The sequence below is a fragment of the Sarcophilus harrisii genome, chromosome 4 (assembly GCF_902635505.1).
Source record: "Sarcophilus harrisii chromosome 4, mSarHar1.11, whole genome shotgun sequence".
NCBI classification, from domain to species: Eukaryota; Metazoa; Chordata; class Mammalia; order Dasyuromorphia; family Dasyuridae; genus Sarcophilus; species Sarcophilus harrisii.
This window is the reverse complement of record NC_045429.1, coordinates 371,892,587-371,910,221: the sequence shown is the minus strand read 5'-3', so window position 1 is coordinate 371,910,221 and position 17,635 is coordinate 371,892,587. Positions and strand designations below refer to the sequence as shown.

The 17,635-nt window shown below is 33.7% G+C and overlaps 1 protein-coding gene across 12 annotated transcripts in view; it reads left to right on the top strand.

Annotated features, from left to right (window-relative positions):
- ARID4B (AT-rich interaction domain 4B) overlaps positions 1–17,635 on the top strand; it is a 177,875-nt gene that overhangs the window by 110,608 nt on the left and 49,632 nt on the right. For all 12 annotated transcript variants that reach the window (XM_031966923.1, XM_031966933.1, XM_031966925.1 and 9 more), the window contains 5 exons: positions 277–431; positions 7,797–7,869; positions 14,444–14,538; positions 15,129–15,226; positions 16,827–17,067. In XM_031966923.1, the coding sequence (XP_031822783.1) occupies positions 277–431; positions 7,797–7,869; positions 14,444–14,538; positions 15,129–15,226; positions 16,827–17,067 (662 nt within the window). The remainder of the gene's footprint in view (positions 1–276; positions 432–7,796; positions 7,870–14,443; positions 14,539–15,128; positions 15,227–16,826; positions 17,068–17,635) is intronic.

The window sequence follows — 17,635 nt, the reverse complement described above, 5'->3', positions numbered from 1 at the left end:
AATAAATTAATGTTTATACGCTAAAAGTTAAAACTGCTATCATATATTCCTTTCATAAAATGTTTAAAGTGTCAGACTGAATAGTATTTCCTCTTAATTTTTTTATTTCTTAAAATAATATAAGCATACAAAAGCATGAAAATAACTTTTAACTCATATATGTGTTTAAACCTAATTTATCCTTGGATTAAAGAAATTACTCTTTTAATATATTATCTATTATGGCATATTATCTATGATTTTTAAAAATTTTCACTATTTCTGATTCAATTATAGCTTTTGATCATGCACTTGAATTTCATAAAAGTAAAACTGTTCCTAATAACTGGAAAACTGAATTGAAAGAGGATAGCTCTAGCAGTGAAGCAGAGGAAGAGGAGGAGGAAGAAGATGATGAAAAAGAAAAAGAAGATAATAGTAGCGAAGAGGAGGCAAGTAAAATCTGATAGCATTTCTAACTGTAAATAATAGGAAGTATTCCTTTTGCCAGCAGTATTTAGCATAAAGAACCTTCACTTTTTTCTTCAAAGAGATTCAGTAAGCAGTGAATTCATTTTACATAAATAGTATTTAACTTGAATATGTGAATTATTATTTTTATTGCTGTTTACCAAGTTTTGTTGCTGTTTGACACGTTAATAACTAATTATAACTATAATTATAGTTATAATTATATAGCTATAAAATTAATAACATTGTAAAGTTAGCAGTATATTTTAAAGTTATATTTAAATTCCTCCTACATACTGATTGCCGCATGTTTGAAATGAAGATTTTTAATGTAAAATTTTTTGTGATTATTTTACCATCAATATATCATTTACTTACCAATAAAATCTATGTTTGGTAAATTCAAATGCTTAATTGTTCTTTGTATGACTGTTTCATGTAAGTTTAGAAATTTCTAGTAACAGAGAACTCACTGTCTTACCAGGGAGCTAATTACATTTCTAATAGCTTTAATTGTGTTGAAGTTCTTCCTTATGCTGAGCTGAAGTTTTTATTTGCTGTACTATATAGTCATTAGTATTAAGTCTGGTTTATGGAATTACATAAATTGTCTTCTTTTCAACATAATATTCTTTGAATAGGTTGTCTCTTATTTAGAGTACATATCTATAGTTTCTTCTCATGTGATTCCATACTCACCAGTTATCCTCCTCACACTCCTCTGGGTATGCTCCAGTTTGTCTATGTCACTTTAAAAACATGAAAGCCCAAATTTAATATTCTACCCCAAGTGTTCTTTTACTAATGCAAAGAACTTAGGAACATTAGTTTCTTTATTCTATAGCCTATACTTAATGGAGTTTTAAAAACTTGTTTTAATACACTGCTTGATACATGGCATGTACTTAATAAATCATTTTTCATTCATTTAAGCGGAGATATCCCACTCTAATTTCATTCTTAAGCTTGAAGTGAATTAAAACACTTAATTGTTTATATATATATGTATGCATGCATACATGTCAATTTTGGTAGTGCAGTTGACTTTTTTTTAAAGCTTAAGTTTTAGAGCTCCACAGAGTTCAAGTCTTAAATACCCCATTATGATGGATATATGAGAGCTTGGTGAGGACTATACATTGGTAGTGTAAATAGACAGATTCTACTCTGCTAAGAAGGCTTCAGATACATTCCTCATGATAGATTGCTGTCCAAAAATCTGGCTATGGACAGAGAGGCTCATCCTTCACTAATAGCTGGGCCAGTAATTGATGGATTTTCTGACTAGGAAACACATAAAACAAAAGAAAAATAGAAAATGACCTTTATTATCTTCTCTGTTGCACCTTTTTTCTTCTTCAGTAGCATTGGCTGAGGACAGAAAAAACGTCAGAAGAGATTCAGGATCATATGGTTTTGAGGCCATCTATAAATATGAATGACTTATACTTTAAATGTAAAAGCCTTGAGTAGTTACCACTAACTGGACATTTATTTCAAAAATTCTGTGCTAAGACCTGGAAATATAAAAAAGGCAAACAAACCAGTTCTTGCTCTCAAGTAGCTCACAGTCCTTTGGAGGAGACAATCAGACCAAATAAGATACATACTGGATAGATGAGGGACAATCACAGAAAAAAAGCAATAGTATTAAATAAGTTCAAAAAGGGTTTCTTGTAGAAAATAAGATTATAGCTGGAACATGAAGAACATAAGGAAAGTCAGGAGACAGATGAGAAGAGAGAGAATTTCAGGTAGGGGAAGTTGTGGAAAATGCCCATAAATCAGGAGATGGAATGTCTTTGAGGAATAGCAAAGAGGCCAGTATCAGTCCATTGTAAAATAAATTGACTAGGGAGGGAAGAGTAAGGAGTAAAAAGACTGGAAGGTAAAAAAAGGAACAGCTTGTGAAGGGATATAAACATATAACAGAATTTTATATTTGGCTTTGGGGATGATAAAGGGTCTCTTGAACTTGTTGAATCCAGAAGAGTAGTATGGTCAGATCTGTACTTTAGGGAGATTAATTTGATCTCTATGTGGGGCTTGGAATGGAATAGGATAGGGCATAAATCAAGGAGACCAACCAGCAAACTATTGTGCCAGTCCTGTCATGATTTGATGAATCCTACTCCAGGATGCTAATAGAGGAAAAGAGGGACAAGTACAGTTGATGTGAGAAAAGTATTAACAGGATTTGGAAGTGGATAGAATACATGATGGTGAGAGAAAGTGAAGAATTAAGAATACAACCCAAGTTGTAACCCTGAGTGACTGGCACAATGATATTAACCTCAAAGGAAAAGGGAAATTCAAAAGAGGGGAAGGTTTGTGGGAAAGAGAATGAGTTTTGTTTTGGATATGTTGAATTTAAGGTATCTGTACCATATCCAGACTGAGATGTCTAATGGGCAGGTTGAGATTTTAGATTAGATACTGGGATTAGATAAATAAGTCCCAGCATCATTAGCATAATAATGATGTTTGAATTCATTGGAGCAAATAAGATCATTGAGCAAAAAAGCTTTAAGGGAAAAGAGCTTTGGGGAGCTTCCACTTTAGTTAGTTACTAGTTGAAGTGTTCTACTAAGCTTTCTGGAAGTCTCCAAACCAGTCTTGTTTTCAGCAGAATAATCACCACGAGAATGGTCAGGAATAAAGTCCAAAGTTGTTATTATCTTCTTCACGGTCTGTTTTCTTTGCCTGGGGCTTGGCTAGTTTTCTGGAGGCCTTCCTCTGGAATGCATCTTGGTTTCAGTAGAGGAAATACAGGAGGACAGGCCAGCCACCAAAATGGTGAGAGATGGAATATCTCTGTTGGCTATTACATACTCTATGATAAGTACATCATCATAGGTGTCAATCTTGTAGAATAGGTTTCAATCTTATTAACTATATTAAGTATTAAGTACATGTAAACTAGAGAATCATTATCTTAATTCCACTGAATTAACACCTTGTTTCAAGTATACTTCTCCAGAGTTCTGCCCTTTATAGCTAGTGAAGGAATCTGAAGGGCAGTCACACAGATAAGAAAAAGTAAGAGTATTGTGTCACAGAAAAACCTACAGTTAAGGAGAACAGAGTGATTAACAGTGTCAGGGAAGAGAGGTCAAAAAGAATGAAGTTTGAGAAAAGGCTATCAGATGAGGTAATTAATACATCATTGGTAACCTTCAGCAGTTTCAATTGAATGATGAATTTTGAAGCCATAATGCAGAGAGTTTTTTTATAGCTTTAATAACTTTAGCCATGGAAACTGAGGAGGGAAAAATCAATGGAAGATTTCTTTTGAGAATAGTGAAGACATCAGCGTGTTTGTAAGTAGCAGGAAAACAATCAGTAGACAAGCTCTAGAGAGTGAAAATAGAGAATAGGTTTGATAGGACAATCTGCTGGAATATAATTGAATCACTTTTGTGTATAGAAAGTTTTGACTTGGCATGGAGAAAGGTCACTTCTTCACATGAGAGGGAAGAAGGAGATAATTATGTTAGGAGGCACCGGAATCATAAAATAAATAGAGAAGTGGAGAAAAGCAAATTTAACTCTTGGTGAGTGACCTCAGTTTTTTCAATGAAATTATAAGACATGGGGTGATAGTGTATAGACATGGGATGTTTGAAGGGGATGAAGAAGGATGAAAAAATTTGGGAGACTCATTGTGGCAAATTGGTGAATCAGGGAAATATAAAAGGATTGCCTTTCCACAAGGAGGGCCCGGTTGAGATTATGTAACATAAATTTGTCATGGATCTAATCAACACTTCCTTCCCTCCCTCCTCCCCTAAATGGTTTTCTCCAGCTTTATTTAGCAGCATGTGAGTAGGAGCTGAGACAGTAAATGGTGAGTGTAATTTAAGGCTGAGACTTGGCAAGAAGATCTTTAATAGGATAAGGGAGCAAGGAACCTGAAAGAAGCAGACGAGTGTAGAGTTGAACTGATTCACCAAAAAAGCTAAGGAAGATAGGAAAGTTTAGCTCTGCAAATGTGAAGATCTAAGAAAGCAGATCATGCAAGGACAACAAAAGCATTAGGATTTCAAGATAGAAAGAGAAGTGGTATGACAACAGATTATGACTAGATAGGGGAATTTCACAGTTCATGAAAGTGTGCATAATGTAATGACAAGGTCAGGGATATGAACATTGATGTGTATAGGTGCAGTGGAGTAGAGGATTAAGTCATGAGGAATAAGTTATGAGTTGAGAAACTGAAAGAAAATATTGAGGAAATATTAGTATATATTTTGAAGTTCCTTAGTATGAGCGCAGGAATTAGGGAGGAGAGAAAGACAGAATTTTTTGAGGAAAGAAATGTCCTGGGGTTCAGCTAGATAATACCAAGCAGAATCTTAATTGGGTGGCAGATAGAGACCGAATAAGCTTCAAAGAGGGAGAAAAGATTACTGAGTCATGGTGGTAGAAGAGAAATTAAAAGTGGCCTTTGTGTGTATTCCATTTCCTCCAGCTCAGTTAATAAGTGGAAAAGTTTGGGTGAAAATGCAACCAATGCTGGGAGTGGCCAGAGAAGCTTTGTAATCGGAAGGAAACCATATCTCAGCGAGTATTAGAAGATGGATGGGAGAGGGAAAGGAAAAAGGTTTAAGAAGAAAATAAGCTTGTTATTTATGGAACAGATATTACAAAAAAACACCAATGGTAGAATGGGTAGCCTTTAAATAGGATATTTAAGGTGGGGAGAATCATGGAGCAAGTTGGTGAGGGATAGAAAACAGAGTTTAAACCTTGACAGCTAAGGTTTGGAAGCGTTGGAAAGGGAAGGGCTTAACGGGGTATGAATTCATTAATCAATGAACCTAAGGGTTCAGCTTCAGGATTGAGCCATCCCAGGATTTTGAGAAGAAATTCTGCTTAATTCTGTTTTGCTTCAGTTTTTATCCATAAAAATGAACTGGAACAGGAAATAGCAAACCACTCCACTATCTTTGCTAAGAAAATGTCAAATGCAGTCACAGAGTCCAACAGAACTGAAATGACTGAACAGCAACAATATGTTCCAGTATCTTGGTTTCTGAAATGAAGCTACTGGAACTATATTTCTCCATAAAGAACTGAAAAGCATTATTTTTGAAACATTTAATAAGCAGGTTTTGTTTTTTGCCCTAATTTCATTTTGTAATTTAATTTCCATCATTCCAACTAGACAGCACTTTCATTTTGTTAAATGAGTGCTTTAGATTAGATGATCTTTAGGGTATTTTTCAGCTAGTAATCTATCGAGTAGATAGCTATAGATTATATTCTCAGTTTTGTGTCACATGCCAATTTTATAAGTGTGATTTCTTTCCTAGCATGCAGTCTGTTGTTAAAGTGAACAGGGCTAAGAACAGAGACCCTTGTCTCACTGTTAGAGACAATTGTATTCACTCATTAATTAACTTTCTTGGGTATATTTATTTGCTAGCTATAATTATGCTTAACTGTGTTGGTCATTCAGATTTCATTAATCCATCTTGTTCTCAACAGTAAAATTATTGAAATTATCAGATTGCTTGCTTGTGTCTATGACAGTCCCTTTCTCTACTGGCCTAATGTTCTATCGAGAGATAGAACATGAGATCAATTCTGTATAACTTGTTCTAGGTAATCTTAGTTCTCTCTTAATTGCTCATAAAGGATCTGTTTTATAATATTATCTAGAATTTTATTGTAAACTCAGCATGTTGCATTTGTCATATCCTACTTCTTGTTCTTTTTTGATCAGGATAATATCTGACAGTCTCCTATATTCTTGTACTTCTTTCATTCTCCATAGTTACACAAAGATTATCAGCAGTGTTCCTATAATTCCATCTATAAATTATTTCATTATCCCAACAGGGAATTAGACTAGAAATTAGTACTCCAGAGATTTGAACTTAAGCAGTTGAATTCTTTCCTATATCATTGCCTATCTTGGTCTTCAAATATCTCTGAACTTTTTTGTACCCTTTCTAATGGAAAATTATTCTTATAGGAGAAGATAAACAGAGTAAGAGGGATAGTTTAATTTTCTTCTTCCAAGTTCTATCCAGGATTGTTGTGAGGATCAAATAAGATAATTGTAAAGCATTTACCACAGTGCCTGGCATGTAGTAAGCACTATATAAATGCTAGCTATGATTATTTCCCCCTCTCTTTATCTGTTAATATTACCATTTGTCACAAGGAGTAAATATTGTTGTTATTAGCCTCAAATTATATAATACATTAGCAGTACTTTGTGCCATATAAAGATCAGCTATTATTTTTTATCCTTTTTAATGAGTAAATGAATTTTAATGAATAAATATTGCTTCTGCTATTTTTTTTTTAATTTTTTGTTATTTACTGCTGTCCTTAAAAGAATCTAGATATACAGGTCATCTGAGTATTTCTCCTAAGCATACCCCTGTTGCCCATAACTAATCTAATTTAATGATTTTTCTCTATAATTGAAAATGGTGGTATATCTTGGGCCTGCTAGTGATTTATAAACTTAGTACCTCCATTTCAAAGAAAATAGCTTTACATCCCCTCCATTGAATTTTAGTACATTACAGACAGGATAACTGTAAAGTTCCATTTGTCAATTTTATTTCTTCCCCCTTCCCATTATAAAATGCAAGCCACTGGATAAATGGGGTCTTTTGTTGCCCCTAATATATCTAAATTAACTACCCTGCTCTCTATAGGTTTTTCTGGGACTCACTTACCAGTGCTGCAACCCTTGGTCACTACAGCAAGAAAATAGGCCCTTCCTTGTAATGGAAAACAAATTTATTATCTGAAGATTTCCCTAACTCTGAGTCTTCAGGTAATTTTAAACCAAGTTTGGGCCCCACTCAGTTAAACTTCTATTTAAGTTTAAATAGCTGCACTGTGGGGTTATGTGTAAGGATATCTCTAATTATGCTGACCTTGGGGGAAAATTGTGTATTATGGAAAACAAATTTTTTTGTTGTTATTGTTACTGCCTATTTCGGTTTAAGAATAGGTCGTCTTGGGACTGTAATGTTAGTTTGTAAATGAATTATGGGTATAGGAAAAAGACTTGTTCATGAGTTTCTGAAGGATTTATTTCTAATTTTACTTCCCTTTATGGAATTTCTTTTTGGTATTTTACTTATTGGATTACTTTTTGGAGAAAATTCTAACTTAAAAACTAAAGATTTTGGAAGTGGCATTTATGGCTTCTGAATAACAGTATTTATTAAGACTTGATATTTTAATAGTAAAACACCCTTTTAATTAAGCACTTTGTGATAATACAGTTTTGGAGGGATCATAAAACCATCTTGTATTAATTAAATATGTAATTGGACAAATTGTGATTTTTTTTAATCTTGTTTGGTTTTCATTAGGAAGAAATAGAACCTTTTCCAGAGGAACGAGAGAACTTTCTTCAACAGCTTTACAAATTTATGGAAGACAGAGGTGAAGTGTGTTTTCTTTCAATTAATCTCCAATTAAATTTTTTTTCAGATAATCAAATCACTAGTTATTAAAAGTTGATTTTGATCAATTTTAAAAATACATTCATACTTCATGATATGTAAAGTTATACTATTTTGTAAATTGATCTGTTTTCCAGATTTCTGTTTGTACATTTCTTATCTAAAAGTTTGCGTTTTTCTTTTTTCTGCTCTGATTTTGAATCACTAGAATGGAGGCATTTTTTATACTTTAAAATGCTTTGAATTTTCTATATTATATATCTTTTCATGTATGGATCCTTATTCAAACCCCATATAGAACTTCTTTGTCTCTCAGATGAGAAAGGGGAAAATATGCAAACTAGAACAGATATAATAGAGAATTATAGAATAATCATGACATAATCACCTCAGAAATTAATTTTTAGCAGTAGACCCACGGATCACCCACTGAAATCAAAGTGCCTCCACACTGATTTCAGTCCTTTTTCTTCTTTCTTGCCCCATTTTCTTATAGTTTTGAGGGGAAAAAACTTACGAAGGCTGCAAAAACAAAAGAGGAAATAGATGCTGTTTTCAAAAACATTGCATTCTTTTGGAGGAGACAATATATAAATATATAATGAAATGCAAAAAAAATTTTTTTTTAAGTCAAACACAAGGTAATTTGGGAACGCAAACACGAACATCTATAGAATCAGGAAAGGCCTTTGGTTGAAGATGCTACTTGAACTGATCTTTGAAGGAGGCTTGGGATTAAGATGTGACGTTGAGGTAGGATTGCATTGCAGGTCTAAGGGATAGTCTGTGAGAAGTCTTGGAAAATGGAAGTGGAAATACTATGTGTTTGAGGAATGGCAAGAAGATCAGATTAACTTGATTATAGAGCATGTGAAGGAGGGTAAATCATAATAAAACTTGGAAGTTATGTTGAAAATATGTTTGAAGGGCTTTAAATGCCAAACAGAAGAATTGGTATTTGGTCCTAGAAGTAGTAGAGAACCATGGGTGTTATTAGATCATGGGACTAACATGATCAAAACTGTGCTCTAAGAATATCACAACTGTGGAGAATGAATTAGGGAGGGGAGAGAATTAAGGTAGAGGGGTCAATTAAGAGCCTATTACTGTAGTGCAGGTCAAAGGTGATGAGAGCTTGGACTAAGGTGGTGACTACATGAATGGAAAGAAGTAAACAGCTGAGATGTAGAGATGGATACTCCAAGATTATAAACTTAAATTAAAGAATGTTTTCTTTTAAAGTATATTCTACAGTAATAAGTACAAGAAAATAATCTATTTGAAAGGAAAAAAAATTTTTAAGACACATTGAATTCAAGATTCATATAGAATATTTAGTTCAAAGTTTTTGATAATAATTCAGGTCAACAAGTTGACAAACATTAGACTTTTACCATGTGCAAGGACGATTCTAAACTCTTTAAATTAAAATGCAAGACGAAAAAGAGGGAGAGAGTCCTTTCCCTTTAAGGAGGAGGAGGAACATAGCACAAAACAGAAAGTTGAGAAATGGAAGTAGTAGGTGGTAGTAGGCTATGAGGGGAACATAGTAGAGAAAGTCCAGATTGTTGTTAACCCTGACCTATGGGTTCGCCTTAAAATGAAGATTATGGGAGAAACCCATCAATCAGAGGAAGGAATTGAAGAGGAGTGAGGAGTACTGCCATTGTGAGCAAAATTGAAATGGAGTGAACTAGCAGGGTAAAGAGGCTTCTATGGAATGGTAGAGAATATCCAGAGAGTTTTTCAGAATTAGAGCTCAGGAATGAGATAAGGTTTTGATATATCACTTAATCAGTAAGCCTTTATTGAGTACTTACTATGTTCCTGAGAGGCAGATATAAAGAATGAAACAGTCTAGTTCACAAGCAGCTTATATTGTGATGGGGGAAACAATAGTTATTTATGTAAATATAAAGGTGGTTTGGGAAGGAAAGCACTATCGGAATCAAAAGTGGTTTGATACAGAAATGCTATTTGAACTGTGTTTAAAAGAAGAGGGAAGGAAATGAGGAGATTGTACTTCCAGATATGATGAGTTCACCCAAAAAGTTCATATAGAGAGAAGAGATAGGGGCAGGACAGAGCCTTGGTAGGTACTCACAGTTAGCTGATGGAATATAGATAATTATATGGCAAAAAAAGACAGAAGGAAGAAGCAGCCTCAAAATAACAGGAGAGAAGCAAGGAGAGCAATGTTACAAAAACAGAAAGAAATGAATATCCAGAAGGGGTCGTCAATAGTATAAAATGCCATAGAGAAATCAAGAAGGATGAGGTTTGAGAAAAGACTATTGGATTTGACAATTAAGAGGATAGTAACATTGGAAAGAGCAGTTTGGTTTAAGTGATGAGGTCAGAAGCCAGATTGTTAGTTATTGAGGAATAAAAAGGGAGAAAATGGAGGTAATTAGACTAGATAGTTTTCTGGGAATTAAGATTGGCAAATGAGAGATATAGGGAGATAATTTAAAGAGATGGTGAATTCAATGGAAGGACAGACTGGGGTGTGTTAAGCAGACAGTAGCAATGAAGTGTAATTGATAAGAAAATGAAAAATTTTCTAGGAGGCAATGATTATGAGGGCAGGCTTCTGGGAAAAATTTTGAAGTAAATTAATGAATGCTATGAAATTTTAATGACTTTGATCCTAACGAAGAGATGTGGGAATGCACTCTTCCCCTCTCCCATTTCTTTATAAATGTTCAAGTGACCTTATTCCATCCCGTGTCCTCCAACAGATTGCCCCTTTGGTCATTTCCGCTCTTTAACTTATTTTCAGTAACTTTCCTTCATCTGTTGGCTTGTTTTCTACTGCCTATAAATATTCCCATGTTTCTCTAATCCTGAAAAAAACATCACTTGATCCTTTCACCTCTCCTAATATCTTGTATCTTTTCTATTCTTTATAGATAAACTCCTTGAAAAGACTAGCTAAAATAGGTGCCTTTGAGATTTTCTCTTAATCTCTTAAAATTCAATTTATCATTCATTCTACTGAAATTGTTCTTGTCAAGATTATTACAATCTTAGTTACCAAATCCAACAGCCTTTTCTCAGTCCTCATTCTTCTTAATCTCTCTGCAGCCTTTGACACTGTTCATAACCATCAACATCAACTTGATATTATCTTCTGTCTAATTTTTCAAGACACATTCCTCCTATCTGACCAGTCATTTGCTGGATTCTCACCCAGATCACACCTAATGACTATAGGCATCAGATAGGGTTCTATCTGAACTCTTTTTTCTGTATATATTACTTCATTTGATGATACCCAGTTCTCATGAATTTAATTATCATTTATTTATATGCTGATGATTCTCAGATCTGCCTTTCCTGCCCCATCTCTTTGCTGACCACCAAGCTTGCATCTCCAGATTTTTTTTTTTTTTTTCATCTCAAGATGTCCGTTTTTTGTAACTGGTCAGTTGTCAATCATGTCTGACTCTTGTGATTTCATGGACTGTAGGACCCCATAAACCATAGTTGTCCATGGGGTTTTCTTGGCAAAGATACTGAGTAGATTCTCTTTTCTTTCTTCAGCAGATCCTTTTGTAGTACAGTCAAAGTCACACAGCTAGGAAGTATCTGAAGCTGAATTTAAACTCAGGTTTTCTTAACTCTAGGGGCAGAGTTGTATTCAGTGAACTACCAGCTGCTCTACAGATGTCCAGTAAATATCTTAAACTTAACATATCCAAAACAGAACTTGTTTTTCCTCCTAAGCCCCTTCTCATCTCTTACCTTCTTTACAAATGTAGAAGACAAAACTAACCTCCCAGTCCATTGGGCGCAAAACATTGGACTCTTTCTAGATTCCTCATAATCTTTCAGCCTTTGTATCCAAGTTGTTACCAGGCCTGCTGACTTCACCTTTGCAACGTCTCTCAAAATAACATCCTCTTGTCTCCTCTGAAACTTCCACAACTCTAATGCAGCCCTTATTATTTCACACCTCAATTACTGCAGTAACCTGCTAGTGAATCTTCCTGCTTTAACTCTTTGCCCACTGCAATCTATTCTCCTTTTAACTAGTAAAATGATTTTCCTAAAGCACATGTAAACCATGTAAATGCTCCAACTCTCTCACACCTGTTAAATTCTAGTAACCTATTTTCTCCAGGAACAAATATAAAATGATCTGTTTGGTATTTTAAAAAAATCTTTATAAACTAACCCCTTCATGACTTTTTAGCCTTCTTGTGATCAGTCCCTGACATTCTCTTCAATCCACATTAAATAACCTGTTAAATAAGCAAACAATTCATCTCTCAGCTCTGGGCATTTTTTCTGGTTGGTTCCCATGCCTAGAAGTCTCTCTCTCTCTCTCCATCTTTTGACCTTTCTGGCTTTCTTTCTATGGGAAACCTTCCCTAATCTGTGTTATACAGTATTTTCTCTCAGTTTTTTTCCCCCTTTTTATCCTGTAAATAGCTTGCTTTGCGTATATTTGTTTGAATATTGCCTCCTCCATTAGATTGTAAGCTCCATGAGGGCAGAATACTGTCTTTTGCCTCTTTTTGTGTCCCCAGTGCTTAGTACAGTGCCTGGCATATAATGCACTTTAATACATTTTTATTGATTGTTGATGGAAGTGGGGGATTATGGATGTGGAATACTTGATATAATAGCAAACTTTTTTTTGGGGGGGGGGAATATGTTGTTTATTTTTATTCTGCTTTTTTTCTTTCTCTTTGTCCTAATAAATGGCACTCGGATTAGTGGGATACATTTAGAAAAGTTGGCGATTTTAAAATAAAGTTCAATAAAAATATTTTTTTAAAGTAATGGGATTGGCCTTCCAGAGAGAAAATGTTTACTTCATTGGAGACTGAAATCAAAGTTAACTAAAAATATATTTTAAAGGTAATAGAATTGGCTTTCCAAAGAGAAATTCTTCATTTCTTCATCAGACTAGAATAAAGGCATTTTGAAATGCAGAAATCACTCACAGCAAATGGCCCCTTGTTTTGTTTTTTTAGTCACCCAATTCTTCATGACTCCATTTGAAATTGGCAAATATATTGCAGTGGTTTGCCATTTCCTTCACCATTTCCTTTTGTATTAAATGAAGTCCTGTGCTCATTGGATAGGAAAAGTGGGTATAGTAAGAGCCTTAGATTGTCTCTCTTTTAAGTGTGATAGTGAATCAAAAGTGGAATCAAAGTGGAAGATGTAAAAGGATCAGCTGAGATTAGAGATGTCTCAAATTTTAGTGACTTTATTAATATGAGGTATGGAAGGGATGGAATTCACACTGAGAAGGAAGAATGATTTTAGGAAGAGGCATAGGGAAATGGAATGATTTGGGTAGATAAATAGCTCAAGTCAGAGAGCATTTGTTAAGCTTTAATGTGTGACAAGGTCTGTGCTAAACTCTGGGGATACAAATACAGGTAAACCACATACTAATCTGAGAAGACAGTAGAAAGAGGGGCATTGGTGGTTCTTTGTCTTCAATATGTCCTTCATTCCCTCCAAATCTCAGTTACCCAGTCAGTCTTCCCGTCAATGGCTTTCCCCATCCTTGGTGAACCAGTTTAGTTCTATGTTGTTGTTTTCTCTCAAATTCCTCTTGGTGATCCCTGGGAAGTGGTTTGGATGAGTAGGAAGTTTTGATCAAATAAAGGAATTTTATAGTGATCATAAAAGTGAAACACTTTTGAGTGATAATTTGATAAAGGATATGGTTGCTGTTTTATGTTGTTCTTTTCTACCACTCTTTGTATTCTTGCCCATCAGCTGTCCTGTCACTACTCATTTTTACCTACTTCTGCTATTCCTCCAGATATCAGGTCTCTGAGAAAATAAATAACTGTTAATAAAGATCCCTGAAAACTCTTTTGAAACATAGATCACAGTGAAATGTGAATTGAAATAGATATTGTGTAATTTCTCCATACTTAATTATTAAAAGATTTTTCTTTGTACCTGACTTTGTACAGTACAGACTCATCTATGATATTTTTTCAGTATTACATATAAAAAATAAGACATTCTCTGAAGTTTTGTACTCATGTAGGATCTAACGGGTCATAGAATCAGTTGAAATAAAAGAGATTTTAGAAGTCATCTATTTTAGCCTCCTCATTTTACTTAGAGATAAGACTAAAGTTATGACTTGCCCAAGATTATCCAGTATTAGAAGCAAGTTTTGACCAGTAGCTCTTTGATTCCCAGTTCTAGCACTTTTTGCACTTTGTCTTCTCAGAAATATCTTGATCAAGAACATTGTATCACTTGTGTGCAATGCATGGTATCAGAAATTCTATTTTTAATCATACTCAAATTTGAATTTTTTTGGCTGTGTTAGAAATTTAACTAGTTTTTACTAATGTAAAGTGCTTAAAGTAGAAATAGAATTAATTAATGGCAAATGCATTGGTTTAGGAAGAATGTTAATTTGATTTACTATATTGCCTATGTACCTTCTAGAGTATGATTTGAAAAGAGTTTATTAATTTTTTTCTATTAACAATTGCAACTTCACAAAAATTTAAATTTTTGTGGTTGAAAAAAAGTCTCTAAAATAATTTTTGTTTTGCTAATAGGCACACCTATTAATAAAAGACCTGTACTCGGATACCGAAATTTGAATCTCTTTAAGTTATTTAGACTTGTACACAAACTTGGAGGATTTGATAATGTAAGTATTAAAAATAATAGTGAAGTATGGCAAAACTTTAAAGGACTGAGAAGTTATGAATAAGAAAAAAAGAAGAATGGTTACTTTTTTACATTCAGAGTATCACTATTATGTACCATATTTGTGGTTTTATTAAGAATTCAAGGTTGTACTATTTTTTCATTCAGTCTTTCAAATTTACTAACATAAGTTTCTGAGTAAATTTCATAACCTTAGAAATTACCTTCAGTTTGATATGAAAACCAATCATATCTTTTAAATACTTTGTTTAAATGTATGTCTGGTGAGTTCAATTGAGCAGATCTGATTTTTTTAAGTATGACAAATTTTAATGCTTAATTTATTAATTTTTAGATTTATTTATTTTTTTCTTTTAAATTTAAAATATCTTACTTGAATGGTAGTTTCTAGAAGAGAATGATAGTAAAATTTTGTCTTTTTAGTTAGAAATGAATTTTATCAAGTAATTTTTTTTGAAAATCACTTCCAATTCTTAATTTTATTTCTTTTGTGGAAAAATATACTTTCTTTTAAAATTTGTGCTTTTCTAATTCATTGATGCAAGTTTTTATTTTATATTTTCATTATAGATTGAAAGTGGAGCTGTATGGAAGCAAGTCTATCAAGATCTTGGAATTCCTGTTTTAAATTCAGCTGCAGGATACAATGTTAAATGTGCTTACAAAAAGTAAGTGTTAAAAGCAGTGGTCTCCCAAAAGGGGACTTTGTCTTGATCTCATGGGAATGTGATCAACTTATCAGAGAGTAGGAAAATAGAAGAGGAAGTGTTGTGGGCTTTACCTCTAGTACAACCACTATTATTCCCTCAATTCCCTCAATTTCTTTCCTGTACTGCAGTAGCTTCCAACCTTCCTTTTTCTGCTGGGTATAGGCCCATAAGGGCAGTTATAACCATGCCAGTATCCAGGCAATGCCCATAGCAATAACTTTGCAGGTACCAGTGGAAAAACTCCCTCACTTTCACCCTACTTCCTCCTACCTCAACATATCACCTTGGAAAGTTGATCCTCTGGTGGTGTACTTTTTCCTCTAGAGAGGGATCAAGAAGTAAGAGAACAACCTAAACTTACTAATTGTTTTTTGGTGGAATAGTGAATCATACAAAATTTAAGTAGACCAATATAGATGTGATCTGCTTCTTAGATCTCCTCACTTCTTTCCCTTTAAACCCACCCGTCTTCCAGACTTCTGTGTTACTATTTGAGAACACTGCTATCTTTCTAGTCACTAAGGTTTTCAATTTGTTTGGGATATTAGCCCTGACTATGTGCTCTCACCACATGTATTTACTGAATTGTCCAGTCTTTTCCTTTGTACCTTCACAACATCTTAATCACTTCATTCCTAACCTATTAGTTAGTGTCTGTGCCTCAAGTCTCTTTTCCCACTCCAGTATCACTTCTGTTCAACTATCACAATCTTCTTGAAGCCCAGATTTAACCATATTACCCTTTTTACTCATTCATTAGCTTTAAATTACTTCCAAGTTCAAATATAAAATCTTCCATTTAAATTTTAACTATCTTTATTGCATGACTCCTTCGTACCTTTCCAGTCCTTCCTCACTTATTATCTTTTTTTTTTTTTTTTTTTTTTATTTAATAGCCTTTTATTTACAGGATATATGCATGGGTAACTTTACAGCATTAACAATTGCCAAACCTCTTGTTCCAATTTTTTACCTCTTACCCCCCCACCCCCTCCCCTAGATGGCAGGATGACCAGTAGATGTTTAATATATTAAAATATAAATTAGATACACAATAAGTATACATGACCAAAACGTTATTTTGCTGTACAAAAAGAATCAGACACTGAAATATTGTACAATTAGTTTGTGAAGGAAATCAAAAATGCAGGTGGGCATAAATATAGGGATTGGGAATTCAATGTAATGGTTTTTAGTCATCTCCCAGAGTTCTTTTTCTGGGCATAGCTGGTTCAGTTCATTACTGCTCCATTGGTCACTTATTATCTTTCACATAACTCACACAAGGCCCTCTGTCTCCTGACTACATTTTCCCTGGCTGTCTCTCATGTTAGTACTCTCTCCATTGTGTCACTTAGCTGCTATGAAGCTGTATTTTTGTACTTTAAGAATTAAATGAGTAGACATATTTTTATATCCAGTTTTCACCAGTTTAAGAATCACAGATTGAGAGTTGAATGACTTTTCATAAGCCATCTACCATTGTATTCGTGACATGAATCTGCATAACAAGAGATTGAGTCTTTTTATCAATAATAATTTGTTTTACTATTTACAGATATTTGTATGGCTTTGAAGAATATTGTAGATCAGCCAACATTGAATTTCAAATGGCATTGCCAGAGAAGATGGTTAACAAGCCTTGTAAGGAATGTGAAAATGCAAAAGAAACAAAAAACAAGGAAGAACCTGAGTCAGAGATAAAAGCAGAGGTTAAAGAGGAGGGAGATAATATATTACAAGAAGAGAAACCTGCTGAAGATGAAATTGAAAGAAAAGAAAATATCAAACCTTGTCTGGTAAACTAGATTCTATCTGTGCTGTACTTGTTAGTAGATTCTTTGAGTTAAAATCCTTAATGAGAAACTGTAGAAAGTTTCCACAGTACAAAATAGACCTTCCATTACTGTGATTTGATGCTTCCTCACCAATATGCTCTTTAATTTTATGTATTTTAACTATATTTTGTATCACAAAAAGTTGTAGTTAATTATTTTTGCCTAGTTTGGTTTGAAGTTTTTTTGAGTTTCAGAATTTTACCTTTTTATTTTTAAAGTAATGACTTCTTGGTATGTTAATAGAGTAAGAACTAATGTCAAACTCTATTAAAATATTTTTAATGGATAATTTAAATGTTGTTTAAACATCAATAGTATGTCTATATACTGCTATGTAACAATTTTCCCCCAAAAAATGTAGACAAAAAGCCTACATGCTGTATTTACCCAGAATTGCCTTTCTTGGCATAAAATGCAGGCCATGCACATATGACATTTTGATAAAAATATGATTTGCCTTATCTCACTTCTTTCCTTGGCTTTATTTTCACATTTTTTTTTTTGTATTTATGAAGTTAAGTAATAAATT